This window comes from Megalops cyprinoides, chromosome 1, assembly GCF_013368585.1.
Source record: "Megalops cyprinoides isolate fMegCyp1 chromosome 1, fMegCyp1.pri, whole genome shotgun sequence".
Classification (NCBI taxonomy): domain Eukaryota; kingdom Metazoa; phylum Chordata; class Actinopteri; order Elopiformes; family Megalopidae; genus Megalops; species Megalops cyprinoides.
Genome location: NC_050583.1, coordinates 41694712 through 41712973, shown reverse-complemented (window position 1 = coordinate 41712973; position 18262 = coordinate 41694712). Strand labels below are relative to the sequence as shown.

Sequence of the window (18262 nt, the reverse complement as noted above, 5' to 3'; positions counted from 1 at the left end):
CCACGCCGCAGCACACCTTCTCATCGTGTGGCTGATCTGCGACGTCAGTGGGCATTTGACCTGGGGGCTGAATCTCTGTGCATCTCCTTGCGCTTGACCTGAAGTTCACCCGCTATATAAATATATATACATACTGCTGCTGTATTTAGCCCATGATGTGCCACAGGCCCTGGGGGTGAGGGGTGTGTTTTTATTGGGCTGGGGCTTTGTTGGCTCACCGCAGCAGGAGGTGGGGAACGGAGCCTCCGTCCAGATTTTCATGTCGTTTTTTCCTTTTTCATTTTTTTTTTTTTACTTTTGTTTCTGCCAAGATGAAGTCCTTGACATTAACTAGATGAGTTCATCCATGCAAAACAAGCTGTGCTCCCCCCAACTCTAAAGGGCTAAATATAAACCCAGCCCACGTCAGACTGCAAGAGAAGTACATCCACCTATAAATAACTGGAGTTGTTGTAAAGTATCGCCCAGAGAGGGAGAAAGAAGGAAGTGTTGAGGAGAGATAAAAATGAAAGAGGGGAAAAACCATGCTCCTGTGGCAGCGTGACACCTGCACAGATGCAAATCCTGCTCTGGGACCCGTATTTTCGAGGGAGTCAGAGGGACAGGCCCAGCTTTCGGATAACTGAAAGTGTGGCATGGTCTTGTTTAAGCTTCTCTTTAATGGCAGCGTTTGGTAACCAAATGCCTAGAGTGAGGTGGGCATGATTTAAAACGCTCCAGTAACCTTCAGCCTCAGCTGAGGAAAACAACCCAGAAATGCCTCAGTGTGAAAAAACATTCATATGGCATGATTAATGAATGGGATGGCATGAGCGTTCCCATTTGATTTGTACACATTGCCAAGTATGTAACCTAGCTCTGTGAATGGAAGTGATGAAGAGTTCTTGGCGCAGTGACTATTTGATTTTCAGCATGCTCATGAAGAACGGGGTCACCTGGTTGGCGAAAAACTCACCCCTGCTGGTCAGTTCACCCCTCTTTAGGGCTAGCTAGCTGCCGGGTTGCTCAGTGCTTGCTGATTGGCACCCTGAGCCCCTCAGTGTCTGCAGCTGAGCGCACTGTTAATTCTTAGCGTCACAGTGCATTGCCTTAAATTGTGCTCACCCCTCCTGGGGAACCGCTCTGCTACTTAACCATTTTAAGATGCAGGTGCCAGGTGGCATGCTCACCTTGCCAAGGCCAGCTGAGGCTCATGTTCTGTGATCAGGAATCAAGTGACAGCACAATGTCCACGAATGGTGTGCTTGTTAATAGTCAAGTAGATCAACTGTCGCTGGGTTTCCGAATGACACCAAATAGCAGACCCCAGCGGAGCTTTGTGCGTTTGTACACTCCCTGTCCTGTCTGAGTGGGTGAGCTGCATCCATCTCTCTCTCTGTCTGTATGAGTGATAGATTTCCTCTGTGAGGAGGTTGCCATTGGTTGCCTCTTACACTGACAGTAAGACCATCCGCCTGCCTATATCTCACCACTGGCGTGTCATGACCTGTCTTTCAGCAATATGAACATGCCGCCTAACAAGTCAGTTGTTTGTAAATAAATCAGAATGTTTCCATGTCTTCTGTTTTCCTCACACACTCTAGGCGATATTGCTTGTCACTCTGCTGTCTGCGTCTTGTTTTGCTGATTAATGTTTTGTGTGATGTAAATGAGACATAAAAACCAGTGGAGCATGAATTGCTGAGCTTGGGGGCTTCTGTGACCATGGAGATGATGGTAGGATGTGACTGTACCACTTTGCACTCTCCAGACTGTAATACTGTACATTGAATTAGAATATAAATATTTATGCTATAAGGTAATTGTTTATCTGAACCATGTAACTGCCCTCTGCACTCTTTATAGAGAACCACCCACTACAAGGTGAGAACCCCCGTACAAACACACATACTGCAGGCCTGCCCAACATCAACAGCTTTATTTGTTATTTTAGCCAGGTCTTAGGATGGTACAAAGCAGACACTGAGTTTTTGGAAAATAGATACCAGAATTATATTTTACATAACTATATTAGAGTGTTTATTTTGAAGCAGTGTTAATTTTGTCTATGGAAACTGTGACTAAAAATATTCATCATGCAACGATGTGACGTTACACCAAACACCTTTAAAACTATAACTAAACTTATTTTCATTTTGTCTAACAAAAATGTGACAAGGCAATAATTTCATTGATCAACGAATATGCATTCAGTTTATCATGAACCTTTTGCATATGTTCAGGACAATCATACGCATGCAGCCTTGCAGAAAGTAAACTTTTGTCGATGCTCTCCCTTAGTCCTGTTCTTCCCAGCTCATCTAGATGGGTTATGCTGGCTAAAAAAGCCAGAATCCGGGTTATTCTCTGTGTTGTTCAGATGCTGTTTTCTATCATTAGTTTACATTAATATTTACGGCAAGCTCATCTAAGGTTGATTCGGTTATGGAGGAACGTTAAGTACGGAGAGAGTGTTTTTTACAACAGATATTACTAATTAAACCAGCAAGGAAAGTATGCAACTTAACTTCCTTGTATTCAGTCTAGCTTGTTATAGCTAGATATATTTAATATTTTATATATTAATTTTAGAGGCTAATTGCAATGTAGTATATTATAGTAACGTGCAAATCTTCCCATTAAACCTAAACTTGACATTCTCTTGTCAAGAGGGCAGAATAATAGTAGCTAGCGAGTGAGCGCCCTAAAGGTATAATTTAAGTTGAACTGAATTATGCAACCTAAATCAGACTATTGATTGATATGTCTGCTCTGTTTCTCCCCAGCATTCATTAATCTGACAGTTGGTGCAATCATTCCGTATGTTAGGTCTATTCAAGTCCTAGTACACCTGATTCAACCTGTCGGCTAATAAGCAGGACCTTTATTAGTGTAAATAGGTTTCCTGATGGTGACAGAATAGGCTACATCAAATACAGAGCTGGGCGTTCCTGATGCTTAGGATAGATTGTGACAGCAGTAATGTCAGCTGTTTTGCTGGCTTAGCAGTGCAAGACATGAATGTGCATCTGTGTGTGCTCAATGAAAGGTTAAGGTTTGTAATTATGTGCTTATGTGTAAAAAAAAAAAAAAAAAGACAAAAAAGATGTGACTAAAACTAGACTAAAATGCCAGAGTTTTCATGAATTATATCTAAGAATGGTCAAATTACTGCAAAGTGACTGAGTCTTTTGCTTAAAATACATATTAGTCTATGACTGAAACTAAATCTTAAAAGCTGCTTTGAAGGCTGTGTGGTTCCTTGACTTAATTGAATTGAAACAGCACAGCACTAGCAGTTTGCATAGTGACACCTTGAAATATTTTGTGAATCACATTTTTTTTAATTACTAAATGAATGTATAAAGATACTGTACATTCAGGTCAATGTTTCAGTTAACATTTAAAGAGAAGATTCCCTTAAAAAAATGTAAATCAACAGCATGTACAAATGAAATCATTCTAGACAGATGTGTGGCATTTAAAGTGCAGTGCGCTGTATCATATATTATATATGATGTAAAAAAAAAATCATATTTTATTTCAAGCAAGTGCAAAAACGTTTGGCCTCAGTTTGCCCCCATGTATGGTGTGACGGCAGCCTTATATGACGGTCTTATGAAAGAGAAGTTATCCAGCAGATTTCCACAATCCAGCCAATTTCCTCCCTCTTTTAACACTTAACACTCAGAGCTGGGGAAAGGAGGCATTGCTTTTCCACAGTCGAGATGATTCAAGATGAATCAAGATGGCCTTGCTGATCCAAGACACTTATTTTGCGTAATCATTCCAGTCACCTCGGTTCAACCCTTGTTGACGGTCAGTGCTACGTATCTTTGTCTCGCTGTGTAGTGCTGTTCTATGTGTGTACTGATACAGCTCCTGTTGTGTAACATTATGCATCACCTTGAGTGCTTGTCGGTAAGTACAGCGAAAGTACCATATAGTTATATGTCTGGTTGCGTGGTTTGTCTGTGCGTGATGGTTTTTTTGTTCATGGTGGGTCCTCATAGTACTTTATATCAGCTGGAATAACAACGCCTCCAAGAGGTCTGCCAGCCTTTTACAAGGTCAGCTTCTCAGGAAGGCTTGCTGTACAGGTCCTTCCACCGAGTCTGCAGGAGAGGAATGGAAGAAACAGCAGCAGGACCGTGTCTTAAATGGCTCCTTTCTGTCGTTTTTGAACAGCAGACTGAGACATTTATACTTAACTCTGATCTGCTCTTCAATCTGTGGCGTGGTTCTATTTGGATAACATGCCTATGTTGTACGAATGGGTTTGTTGCCTTCCTGTACATGTACCTGTGCATGTACCCAAACTACCTATACATGTCGACCAAATAGGTCCCTATAAGAGTCCTGTCAGGGGTCACCTGCTCTATTTAAACTGGCTTTGAAAAACCACTTTGAGACCAGTGCTGTAGACTTCACAGAAGTAAATTCTCAGAACCAATTTGGTTATTTTTTACATAATTTTTATCATAATAATTCCTCAGTATAACATCCATGGTCCACGCCCCCCCCCCCCTTTAATCATTGTCATTGATAAGACTACAATAACTTGTAATAATAAATTTCACATTGCATTTTTAAGTGGGTGTTATTATAGAGGATGTGACTGATGTTGTATGTAATCATGTATGTGTGTTTTTTCTCACGTCCCATACAGTATTTGCTCCTTGTGGAATCTATCCTAGTGTATCCTAGTGTACTGGATTGGATTGTATTCTATTGTGATTTCTCTCTGTGTGTGTGTTTGTGTGTGTGTGTGTGTGTGTGTGTGTGTGTGTGTGTGTGTGTGTGTGAAAGAGAGAGAGAGACGAAGAGGGAGAGAAAGACAGAGAGTGGGTGTGTTTTTGCATGCAACGTATGTATCTGTCTGATATGTGTGGCTCTGTGCCTAAATCCAGCTACTGCACCAATGCAGGTAGGAACCCCCCGCTTCAGCCATGCTGTGGGGGAAGTTCCTGATTGGCCTGCACCATTTGCAGGAACGAGCCTCCCTCCCTGGCGCGCTGTGAGCGCTCGGCTCTCCGCTCTATTTATAGCCAGGCCCCTCCCCTCTCCTCTGCCATTCCGCTTCTATTTCCAGCCTCCTGGCTTGCCGAACAGCCCAGTCTGTTTGTAAACTCCCCAACCCTCCTATCCATCCACTCTTCACAAGCCAGTGGGGGGGATGGTTATGAAAGAAGAAACTAAGAAAAAAAAAAAAACAGAAAACAAAACAAAACAACACCACCTTTGAGTGTCTGCCATCAGAGTTTTTCCTCCTTGGCAGAGGTAGCTAGGTCTGTTGTCAGAGCGGTTTCCTCTTTAACGGGATTGTGACCAGAGCGTTGCGTTGTTGGAAAGGGAGAGGGAGGAGGGGGAGGTCGGAGAAGCCTGCCGGCCAGCCTGCTCCTGAGTCAGCGATCCGCTTTCACTCTCACACTGCCTTTCGTCTGGCCGGTCTTGCTCCTGACACCCAGCTCTTCTCCGACACGGTTACAGCCGACCTGGCCGCCGTCTGATCTCTGATCTCAGGAGTTCTGTTTTTGTTTAGATTTTTTAGCTGCTGTGTTCCAGAAGGAGTTCTTCCTTCTTTTCTTCTTTTCTTTCCTTTTTTTTCCTCCAAGCACACCTGGCAACCCCACAGGGCTTTAGGGCTGTGAGAGCCCTGGAGAGTACGGAATGGAGGCGAAGGAACGTGCACGTGCTTTTGGACACTCTGTCTGGATGGGAATCCTACCTGACTCTGCCTAGCCGTATTTGCTGTTTCAACAGGAGGCAGTAAAAGAAGCAAGTATGAATATGGATTTCGTTTGTGGATCCTTCACTTTAGAGATCCCCTGATCTTCTCTGGTTCAAAGATCCCCCTGGTGTTCTCCAAGGTCTTGGCCGGGTCGTCACCTTTCCTCACCCCTATCCCCCGTTTACTTTCCCGTCAGCTGTCCTGGGAGCCTTTGAGGAACCACTGCTAGATGTTGTTTCCTAACATTTAAGCTTAATTGTGTTCCACAACATTATCGGGCTACTTTTTTTTTTTTCTTCTTATCAAATTTTCTGTTGTCTTGGGAACCCGCCTCTGTTTACTTTTGAACTCGTCTTTGGATATAAACAAATGCCAGCCGGTGGTCCGGACGTTTAGTTACGGTATTAAAGAACGTCCTCTGCCATCCCCTCCTGTTTTTTTTCCCATTTGTTTGTTTAGTTAAAATTTCAGCTTCATCATCCAGAAGTTGTTTGTTTTCTGGTTTTCTCTGCTCGCTGCACTTAGACTGGCATGCTTTTGAGGCCCACCGTACCAGGGCTGTGCGCGATGCTGCAGACCATTTACGAGACGGAATCCTGCTTCTCTTCGGACGCGGTGTCTGGCAGGGAGCAGCCACTGGGGCTGCTGTCTGCAACCCGGATACACACCGTCCCCAGCAGCGGTGAGTCCTGAGGAGGAGGAGGAGGAGGAGGAAGAGGGGGTGGAGGAGCAAATGGATGGAGAGAGTGACAGAAGTGGTAGAACTGGCACACTGGGAAGGGTGGAGAAGTGCGCTTGTTGTAGAGGCTGTTTGTCTGGCTAAACTACTCCGTTATGTTTGGACGTACATGTATGGATGTGCAAGTGGTCATTGGAAGAAATGGCATCATCCTAGGTGGCTAGTCATCATAGTCATGGTACAACAGGCTCGTGTGTGAAAGAGCGATCAGGATGTTGTCAGGTGATCGTGTATACATATGTTGTTCTTAAGTCTCTACGAAAAAGAAACCTTATAGCTCATATATTTAGAGGTTTCCTTTTATTTATACATGTGCACGCACGTACGCACATATGTAAGCTGAGAAGTCACTAAAATGTTCAAACATATTCTTTTGGTCTTTGTTTGGCATGATTTTCTCAACATCACTTCTTGCTGATACAACTGGTAACCTGATTGAAAATTCTAGTGTCTTCTCCCGGTCCTCTCCTTGTTTGCTCGTTGTAATTGTTCGGTTAACCTGTGTTGCTTCACTGATCACAATGGAATGAGAGGGGCCTGTGGTCTGGGCACTTCGCCCTGTGCATACTTCTGTCTGCGTGCGCTGACAGTGCACGCAGGAGATCCTCTGAGGTGCGTTCAGACCTGGAAAACAGCCGCTGCCGTCAAAAGCCATTGTCCGTGAAAGCTTCCTTTGTTCCACATGGATGCATTAGTGTAGGCTCCCACATAATCAAAACAAGTAATGCGCTAATAAAAATAGGTCCGTAGGAAAAGGGCAGAATGCAAGCCCTTATAAGGTGAAGGGAAGAACAGAATAACAGCATAACAGCTCACACAAACACACTGTGGCAAATACTTTGCTCTGGCTTCACTGGCAGAAGTCCCGTCCCCTCCACCCCCACAGGAGGATACTTATAAGTCCCTTGTCTGTGATGTCACTAGTGAGAATGACAGTGATGAATGTCAGATCCCCACTAGGCACAGTTTTTATTTATTTATTTATTTATTTATTTTTACCTTGACTCTTTCTTTTTATTCTTAGTAACAGTGTTCATTGACCAGGGACCTCTACATACACAATCCCATAGTAATCCCAACATGCAGATTGTGGGGAAAAGCAGTGTAAGTTCTGATGAATATATGTGGCGCATCTGTAGTTGTTTCTCTTGCCTTGATTGTCCTAGTGTTTACACACTTTTTAGTGCTCATTAGTGCGGCTGGAGAAAGTGGTTCACCAGGTGCTCGACTGTCAGGGAGGATTGACAGTCACTGTTAGGGACAGATCTGGTACTGTTATTTTTGTACTTAAGCTCAGCGCTGCAGACAGTCCACATATAACCTCGCTGCAATTCTGAAACAGCGTAAATGCGGTAAATTTACAGGAGCCTAATTTGGAAGCATTAATATGGAACCACAGTGAAAGGTCGGCAAAATGGACTTGCTTTAAATACAAGCTCTTTTTAAGTAATTGAACCTTAATTATGTAATGTAAAACATCACCGGAGATCGTCTGAATAATTGGGGATTAGTTGGATTAAAAATTTGCAACTTAATGAATGACAACATTTTATCTCATGTTTGTCATCATTAATGAGTGTTAATGTGTGGCCAAGGCACAAGCCATAGAAAATGGTATTATAATGTGGAAAATCATGCTGATGTGAAGAGTACATCTGCCCATAGATGAGCATGCTGGCCAAGGGAGGGGTAGAAAGGCTCTAAACAATATAGCAGGCTATACAGAGGAAAAATAAAAAGAAAAGAAAAGTGTATGCCACTGTTTAATCATCCTATTTTAAAGTAAGCCTATCATCACACAAAGCAGTTTATCGGCCACACTGTGACTAAAGTTTGTCAGGACTATACTTTGGCTGATTAGTTCTTAAATGACGATGTCATCACATTCAGACAGACCACTAAACATATATCCCCATCATTAAAAATCTTATTGTAGTTTGTGACCATGACGAAATCAGGTTTGAAATTCTGAGGCTCCGTTTGCCTTTGTTTGTGACCGCGTGGTCAGCTACGGTCATTAATACCATCTGTTTTTGAGAGTGTTTTGCTAGCGAGGAGAAGACACCAGAAGAGATGTGCATTATATCAGCAAAGAAAAGAGCAAGTCAGTGTAGAAGCGCTGCAGTGAACACTGATCTACATACAGTCTGTAGTTTAGTGATCAGGGGGTGGTAGCATTTTAGTGTGTATGTTGTGGAATACAGAAAAATTGAAGCCTAGCCACTGTCTGAAATATCTGTCATGGACCTGCATGCACTCGTGCATCATCTGTGTGTGGAGGGGTCATTCACTTTCTTCCGATAAATTCAGGACTGGACAACCAGGAAAACTTAAAAGTTGTGTATTAAGTAAGGACATTACATTACCCATAGCATGGCACATGAGCGATTAAAATTATTTTGCTTCTGTAATGTAAAATGATAGGATAGAAGTCACTAAATTTCAATTCATTTATTTCATTTTGGCACAAAATTCTTTCCTTTGATCTCCATTAGTAAAAGCTTTTTGTTTTTGCTGAAAACAAATATCAATATAAATTGAGAGTGTATGCTGCAAATGAGTGCAAATTCCACAATTCCAGACAAGGCTTTAGCTGTCGCTACCTTTCCTCTGACATGTTACTGTCGTTCAGGTATTTCGTTGAGCACAAACATAAGATCTCTGAACTCATCACGGCCCATCGTGTGTTGCTCAGCCCACACATCGAAGTTAAATTACAAGAGCTTTCAAAATAAAATAACTTTAGCTAGCGGATAATATAAAAGGAGACATTCGTGCCTCAGTCTGATAATGCAAGACTCGGTGCACAGATAAACCGGTGGGCCTCGCTAAGAGGGTCAGGCGTGAATTATTCAGGGCTCTCCTCTCTTAAGCGCTATGAACATGAGACAGGTTTTGCCGTGTGGTAGAGGTCTGGTAGAGACCAGAGGGAAAGAGACATGGAATGAGTCACAGAGGCCAGCCCTGCACAGTCATGTGACTGGGGCCACTGATTCCGATTGGCTGTGATCGATTCCCCACACCTGATGCTGCTGTGAAAGTGCACTAATCCCTCACTGTAAGGCTGCCAGCGTTGAGTGGACTGGGCATCCTTATATGAGCAGGATCTGTGTCTGCGCTCAGATGTGTTGTAGCACCATCCCATCACATTTTAATTCACTAACAGAAGAGGACTGATAGGGATCAGCATAGCTGGTGTGCTTGTATCCTGTTATGAGCCTGTTCATACACGAAATTCTACCTGACCGCTGCCCATGCAGTGATGTTAAAACAAGGCCTGTTGTGGTTGGAGTCAGTTCAGTGTATGGCTCCCTGACATGTAGACACATAGCTCCTTTTTGCTCTTCTGTGGATGTTTCCCAGCCCTGGGCTTGCAGCCGCTGTCACCACTGCTGTGCATCTACAGAGCCATCATGTTCCACGCACCAGTCAAAGCATCGATCTGTCGGCAGTCCCGCACAATGATCTGCGGTGATGTCGAAGGAAATAGGCCAGTTTTTGGGCAAGGTTTTCAGCCATGCTGGACCTACCACCCTCTCTCCTCATCAGGACACTGTGTTATGTTATGTTATGTTTTTTGTTTTCATCTGGTTAAAAAAAAAACATGACACTCCCAACCGCAAGAGCGTTTCCATGTCTGCCCTTCCACTGTTAAGTGTTTACTCAACTGTGCGCTGTCTCATAGATACAGGCAGATAGTGTGGTTACATAATGTTCTTTTTCCATTAAAACTAGCCTTGGTTAGTGGGATGAAACTAGAAGAACTAGAAGGTTAGGAGGGCCATTTGTTAATACAGAAGCCAGTAAACAGCAAGAAAAAATGAACTAAATAAGATGTACAGACATAGGTTGAAGTGCTTACAAGCGTACAAAGCTGAGCAATGAGTAAACGTGACACAATTTCAGTGGACCTTAAACCATTTATAAAATGTGTTCTCGGCAAAAGCACATTCCATTCGCTGTTTGCTTTTTAAGTACACGGCGGAAGGTGTTTCCATTCGGGCTGGCAGACAGAAGCTGCTCTTCAGTGGGAGAGTGACTTTTTCTTCTCTGAAAAAAGGCAGAGGGTTTCCAGCCCTTGCATCCTGCCGGGCTCTGGGCGGGATGCTGCGCCTGCGCTGGGATGGTCCCCCATTGCAGAGCTCCTCAACAGCTGTATGGGCCTGTCCAGCAGCCACCGAGCCCTGCCCTTTAACTATGGCTGTATTCGAAAATGCCTACTGCATACTGCGTACATATACTGTATAAGTATATACTGTATACTGTATGCTATTTTTCAGTGTAGTACCCAGTCTGCGACCATTAGTGATTACATTTGTAGTATGTTACATTGTCGTGTGAAATCGTTGCGAGTTTTTAAACGTGCAGATTTCCTCGTGGTATTTTGCAGTTAGACGCCACTAGCATTCTCACGAGTGAAAAGTATTGACGAGTTCATGAAAAATATCCGCGAGTTGAAGTATTTTCAGGTTTTTTCTTTTCAATGTCTTACCTTTCGGTGGTACAGGCACATAATGTGGCACGGAGGAGGAGAAGGGCTGCTACAAAAAAAAAACAAAAACATTTTGGCCGTGATATTTGAGTATGAATACAATGTAAGTAGCCTGCGCTGCTAGCTTGCAAGCTTAACTTTTTATGGTGTTATACTTGTTTACACATATAATCGAATTTCAAAGCATCATAATCAAGTCAATCAATTATAAGTGAGTGCATAAATTATGAATATATTACAAATATATACAAATAAATATATGCTTATATAAATGTATAAATGCTTAGATACTGAATTAATATATGATGAATTAATAAATACATGGCCAGCGTGGTCTTCCAACATTACAGCCATCTTGTTGTCCACCATGTTTTTCAGCTTTTTACCCTCAAAATTACCTGTGACGTCTACAGCTGCACTTCCTTATGGGGTATTGTAGGCGAGGTAGACTGGTCTGATGCATACTGGGATATTTTTCCAAATCAGTACGCCATCCGGGTATCCTTGGCATACTGGGAATTTCATTTCATTTGCATGCTGTATACTACATACTACATTTGATCAAAATGAGTATACACTGGTAGTATAGCATGCGGTTTTTGATTACAGCCTATCTGTGTAACCGGGGTACACACATGTATGGGAAAACATGGGTACTCGTTTATCTGGGCCAGCTGCTGTGCTGTCAGGGTGGTACCATTCCACAGCACCTGGGAGGGCCGGGTAATCCCCCCCCCCCCCCCCCCCCGGTCCCCAAATTCAGTCCTCAGCTTCAAACGCTTCTAACTTTGGGCATCCCTACCTCCTGTGTCACACCAGCTCGAATCTGTCACTGCTTTTTTAGAACCGAGGCAGAATGTGGCTGAGAAACAGCCAGGGGAATCACAGAAAGGGCAGCGGTGACAGCAGTAGTTGCAGTGCAGAACTCAGAGACATAGACAGAGTGCGGCCAGCACCAGACAAGGGTGGGGCCCACAGGCACATGCACAGAGGAGCTCAAGGCAGAAGTGCCGATTCAGAGTCAGATTTCCCTGAACCAGAATTCTAACCTTAACCAAAATACGCTAAACAGGCACAAATGGTCCTAGATCAGCTCTTGCGAGCAGCTTCCTCCTGGAACTGCAGAATCAGTGAGGAATCTGTTACTACCTGGAACTGGGAGCCCAAACGGTGGAAGCGGTCATGGGAGCAAGTGCATCTATGGATTTATTTATCTGAGAATGTTTTCTTTTTCAGGAGCCTGCTATAATAAGATGTTCTTAAAAAAGGCCCAGTTACCCACCCTGTCCCCCCAGCATGCCGCCCCTGTATACTGACCTCTGTCTGGGCTCCTCATTGAGGTCGGCGGAACAGAGCAGGATTCCCAAACCTGCCCCTGCCTGCCCTCCGTGTCCATTTGTGTCTTCTGCGGACGCTGGGGCACATCATAGGGAATGGGGGGTAGTATTTTTAGTGTTCTTAAAAATGTTTAAACCTTGTACCCATAATCCTCCTTTCATCCTGCATTCCCAGGCTGCCCTTCCACTTGTACACCTTTCCCCTGTGAAAGAGTGTCCTGTATCTCCAGGCTCTGTTAGAAACGCTTGTCAGGGACAGAACTGTTTTCAGGCAGTTTTCAGTCTCACTGTGGAGGTATACTAATAGGGAGACACTTTGCATGTTCTGCGGTGGATTTAAAAGCAAAACATGGAGTACATAAATATTAAACCATAAATATTAAACCAATAATTATTTTCATCTGAGTTCATTTCCCACAATTTGTTTTTGTTAGAGGCATTGGTTTCTACCCAGTTAATGTTTTGTTTCATACCCTCAGACCCCCCCCAAAAAAAAAAAAAAAAAACTGTGAATGGAAAACCCACCACATGACCGTCATAATCATTATGCTTGGCTCTATTTTGCCCTCCAGCCTGTTAGACACCCAGAGGTGGACAAAACTGGCATATGCTGTCAACATGAATTCACACTTGTTTCTGTTCGGTGAGATTTACTGAAATATTTTAAGTAAAAGCTAAAGCTTTGGCGCTAGTATGCAAGTTCCATTCCTATAATACAGACTGGCAGTTTCCAAAAACTGGGACGAATATGAGAGCTTTCCCTTGTGTGAAAGCCCAAAGCTAACAGTACAAAGAGAGAGGGAGAAACACTCCAGCTATCATCAAGAACGTAAGCTAATATGTGACCTCATTGCCAATGTGCACGTGTTGTTAGTACCACACGCCTGTTCTAAGAATACCCCACAAAGTGTCTTTTTTCAACTCTTCCTCCAACACATTATTAGGGTAGTGCAGTTAAGGCTGGTGGGGGGGGGTATATTTAGAGACGGGGGTATTATTTCAGCGTAAACAGCCCATGAAATGTATAGGCACAGTGTCTGCTGTGGGTGTGTGGATCAACGAAGAGGGGAGATGTGTCTGCGATATGCTATGGCTGTTAGCTGTCTGCCTCTCATGCAACCACCTTGCGGGGGCCTCAGTTACCTCAGTGTGTGCGTAAAGAAGAACGTGCTGGGGAGGTGGACATGCATCCGTGCAGTGCCATGCATTCAGTGCTACGGAAACGGGGGCAGGAACACCTCTCTGCAGGTGTCTTGGGAGATGATGGATGGCGCCTTCTCCTGCCGAAAGCTCAGAGAACCAGGCCACCCCCCTTCCCCCTGCTGTCCCTAGACTCCACAGAGACACGTGGTGGCAGACAGAACGGGAAACTCCGGCTCTCAATGGTCTCCATGGGCTCTGCCTCTTCTCCTCTATCGACTCATCTGTTTGTGCCGATGCTGTCACCCACCTGGTTTTCCTGTACCCCAACAATCGTCACACAATTCACAGCAGAGACTTCATCCTCAGTGGTGACTCCTGTTTTAAAGCAAGCAGATCGGATCTGAGTATATGGCCGTATGTATGGGATGTTTTCTGAGTTTTGTCTTTGATAGAGCAGAAAGCCCTGCATCAAACATGAAAGACAGGGTGTTCTGTCCATCCTTGTGTGAGGCTTAAAGCTGACCAAAATGGGACCTTGTGTAAAAACACACATAGTATGAGGTTCTGCGCTGTTGCCTGAAGCCTGAGTCTGCGCATGAGCATGGACATGGATCACATGTCCCAGCCTGGTGAGAGAACCCCACAGCTGACAGTAATGTTGAAATGGTGAAGAAGCATGGGGATCATTTTAACCAAGAGATAGTCTGACTTCATTGAACACCAAGACAATATTTTTATCACCCATAAATCAAGCTGCGTGAATCATGAAGTGAGGATATCGGGGTCTGGGAACCATTGAATTAGGGTTGCTATAGAGCTGGCCATGGATGTTTACACGGTGTGTAAACAGTGGAGTCCACCACAGAATGACGTGTGGCACCACTGCACTGAACTGGAACGAAGGAACTCTCACCCAGTTATTGCAGGGGTGGATCTGAACCTGTTTTTATGCATTATCTTTTGTTACCGGGGGAAGACCTTTATGTTGCTGTTCATCCAGTTTTGTTATGTCTGGAATCTGTCAGATGCGAGACTCCAGTCATAGCTGCCCATTTAGGGTCACGAACTGACGCGCAAAGTTCATTGTTATGTTTTAGGGATTTACCTTCATCCACAAGACTCCGCTTTACCTATTTGACAAGAGCACACTACAAAAAAGTACACCAGTGAGGAAAAATATGTATATTTATCCTGACAGAGGCTATTGCTGAAATGCATAGATTTGTGTGCTCTGCCCATTAAAATAGAGGCATTTGAGTGCATTGTTATTGGGATCTTTTCTCTGCATCTGGTTGTCAGAATATATACGCATCAATTTTTCAGATGTACTTGTTAAAATACACTGGATCAAGTTGATTGCCAGTGTATGTTGCCATGTGTAAGTTCTGTTTAAAAAGCAATTTCATGGTGATGTTAGATGTTAGTGTTATGTCTTTTTGAGGCTTTTATGTGAAGGTGTGCTTTCAAGCTTTAACTCCAGCAGTTATGCATGGAGTTTGACAAAAATGTCTTGAATTTTCCCCCAAAATTCAAGCCATTCCCATGTCACTCCATGAAAACTGAGTCAGATACTGGAGTCTCCGTGAGACTGAAGTTTGACCGTGTCAACTGACAAACCATAGGGTTCTCTGTAACTGTGACACTTGAGTGAAGTTTGATCTTTCATGCATAATTGGCCACATGAGAGACCTGAAATCACAAAAAAAAAAACAGTCAGCAGCCTCCATAACCTTGATATTTAGTGACCTGAAAACACACAGGGCTCTGGGACAAGTGAGGACAATATTTATGTTCAGTTTCAACTTCAAGTGTCACAGTTACAGAGAACCCTATGGTTTGTCAGTTGACACGGTCAAACTTCAGTCTCACGGAGACTCCAGTATCTGACTCAGTTTTCATGGAGTGACAAAAATTTCTTGAATTTTCCCCCAAAATTCAAGCCATTCCCATGTCATGTGTCAAGGTCGTAAAGGCTTCTGATACTTTTTTTCCAGTTACAGGTCTCATATCACTCTTAAAATTGCAAATATTTTCACTCTGCCATGGCAGTGTTATTCATATTATAAATATTGTATGCAGATGACCTTTTCAGAGACCTTTTCTCATATCATAAACAGATAATGTAAGGCAGTAGTTGGGGAATAATCTGGTAGAGTTTGCGTTGTGTATACAACACGTCCCATGTTGACCCAGGCTGAGCACTTTTCAGCTGCACTTTTTGTGTTTGAACTTGCGCATATCCCAGCAACCCTCTCCCTAAAAAATGTTCCGAAATGAATTCAGCACCACGCAGAGAGGTTTACCCAGTCACAGAAAGAAAACAAAATTCTTCTCATGCAAGTGATTGACGTCAGCGAAGGAGCGTTTATAGCAACGTAAACAGTGGGGGACGGTCAAGGCCACGTTGGTGTTAGCATCTCCCGACGGTTATATTTGTGCTGCGCTTTTCTGAGAGAGAGAGCACAAAGTGGTCACGGCAGAACGCAGGGGACCCGTCCCAACGCGGAGCAGTGTGCACGCCTGCGCACGTGTGGCGGGGAAAGGAACGGTCAGGCAGTCTTTCAGTCGCGATGCTGAGAAAGACGGGAGTGAAGGAGGGGAAAACGGGCATCCGGACGATGTTGCTGTGCCTCACTAAGGAGCATCAGCGTAACTTAAAGGGACAGTAACCTTCAAAGTGACGTGTTCATACTTCTCCTCACCTTGCCTTACACTCATTAGCATACAAATGAAGTGCACAGAATTGTCTCAGGAGTGGAAGTGTGCTGTCATTGGTTTCTTAGTTTTATACCCACAGAATGTGAGCTTGTTTCCGCCATTCCAAAGAGTCAGTACAAAAGTCTTACTCCCTGCAATGAGTCAGTCTCGGTGTGACCCTTCACAACATGCTTAGGTCAATCTTGGACCAATAATCTGTGATTTTTTCATGTGGAGGTTATTATTTCCTAAGATTTCTGTTGAAACGGATAGCAATGCCTTAAACATTGCTGCTCCCTCCCTCCGGTCATTAGCAGTCGTAGCGAAGTTATTTGAGCCATGTTCTCTGTTTGAATGCTAAATGAGTTTGTATGAGCCTTAGAATACTTTAGTGTTGGTGAGGAAACCAAAAAGAATTTCAAGTTGGCTTTTTTTTATTGGTTGATAAAAATAAAGGCTTCAGTGTGGGTTCCCTCCGTGGTAAAGGTGAGAGACGACGCATATGTTTATAAGGTTGGGGTCAAGTCACATCTGCTTTAAGGTCTGACGGCGCATTGCTTCTCAACAATTAATGTTAACATTGCCATAAGCTGCCTACCTCTTTGCACAGCCTTAAACTGAGCTGCAAAATATGCTCCTTCTGTATTTCCCCTTTTCCCAGTCACCCTCACATATAGTTTCACATGCCACATACAGCGGGGAAAAGGAGAGCAGAATTGAGTACTGGTAGTCCTGCATCCTTTCCTAAACCTGCAGCAATCACACTCTCCTGCAGACCCTCGACCGCCCCACCCAACATGCACCTCCTTATTTCTTCCCACCCTCAGGAGGCCCGCTGGTTTTTGTTTTCCCAGCGCGAGGAGCTACCCCGCCGGAGGAGGTCTGGCAGTGCAGCGGAGTTCCTGGGGCCCATAAATCACTGTGCTATTTACAGTCTCTCTTATTAGCCGGGTGAAGCCCAAGCTGCTCTGAAACTGTTCCAGAGGCCATAAATATTGCAGAGCTCTCTCTCTCTCCCCTCCTTTATCTGGGTGCCGTATCATCAGAATGGCCCGTCTCAGGCCTGACTCCCATTTGCGTGGCATGTGCCCATTTCGCCTCTGCACGCACATGGTTGATGGGGAAGATGCGCAGAGCCAACTTGACAAGGCAACCCCCCCCACCCCCCCACTTGCTGCTGTGTGCTATTTCTGGAAAGCAGTATATTCTCCTGCTCGCTTTCTGTCCTTCCAAAGACACAGTCAGTGCAGCCTTGCCCGACATAAATACATATATGGACAATGATGTAAGCACAGTAGAACAGCCAGGCATGAACAGAAAAATGAAGGGAGACAAACACCCGTCATGTTTTGAATGATGAGTGATTTCACTGTCGGTTTTTATACACAGGGATCACGAATTGTCATAAAGCATCATTCACGCGGCATTTTTCTGAAAGAGGAAATGAAGGAATGATGGTTTTTGAATAGACAGAAGGCTGCTGGACAGCATGCTTACTGATGGAATCTGAGGAGCGATCGAACTCTGATGTGCATCAGACAGTTGGATAGCATCTGATGACATTTGTTCGCATTTTAAAACGTATCTGTTTGTCAGGGCAGCTGAAGGAAGTTCTCACCCCCGTTTCACGGCGGGGTTAAGTCATCGTATTTCTGCACCATTTGCAGGCTGAGTGTGAGTAAAGGCTGAATATTAATGGGTGTCCTCAAAGCACCTCCGTTTCCCATCTCCCAGCACAGCGAGCCTGGATCCATGCCACTGTCACCTCTCTGCCTCAGTCAGGCTGGTGACTTGGCTCTGCAGAAGGCTGGAGCCATTCCTCTGTTTTCTGGGCTGAGATTCCCTGTTGCCTGATCTGTTTGTTGCATCATGGCTTAAAGAGACAGCAGACTGCAAACGAGGAACAGGGAAAGATAAATGGCTCCCTGGAGAGGGAGCCTGGAGAGGGGTTATGCTGTTGGGAATAAGAAGAGCATGCTTCAGCATTCCTCTCTCCCAGCAGTGTCTCTCTTTCTGCACTCGTCCTTTCTAAACTTGAACTTGAAACCTTTCCCATGGCAGGGTCTTCCTTTCCAGTTCCCCCTCTGCGACAGTCATCGTGCCAGCAGGTCTGTGCCTGGGAGCTTCTGGGAAATGCAGTCTTT

The 18262-nt window shown here is 44.3% G+C and overlaps 1 protein-coding gene across 2 annotated transcripts in view; it reads left to right on the top strand.

The window, feature by feature from the left end:
* The window catches only part of LOC118774491 (histone deacetylase 5-like), a 71205-nt gene that overhangs the window by 15243 nt on the left and 37700 nt on the right, over positions 1 to 18262 (top strand). Inside the window, exon 1 of one of the 2 annotated variants that reach the window (XM_036523838.1) lies at positions 5678 to 6392. The exons of the other annotated variant lie outside the window; for it this stretch is intronic. Within the exon in view, the coding sequence (XP_036379731.1) occupies positions 6242 to 6392 (151 nt within the window). The 5' untranslated portion in view covers positions 5678 to 6241. Of the gene's footprint in view, positions 1 to 5677; positions 6393 to 18262 lie in introns of those variants that run through there. 2 annotated transcript variants of the gene reach the window in all.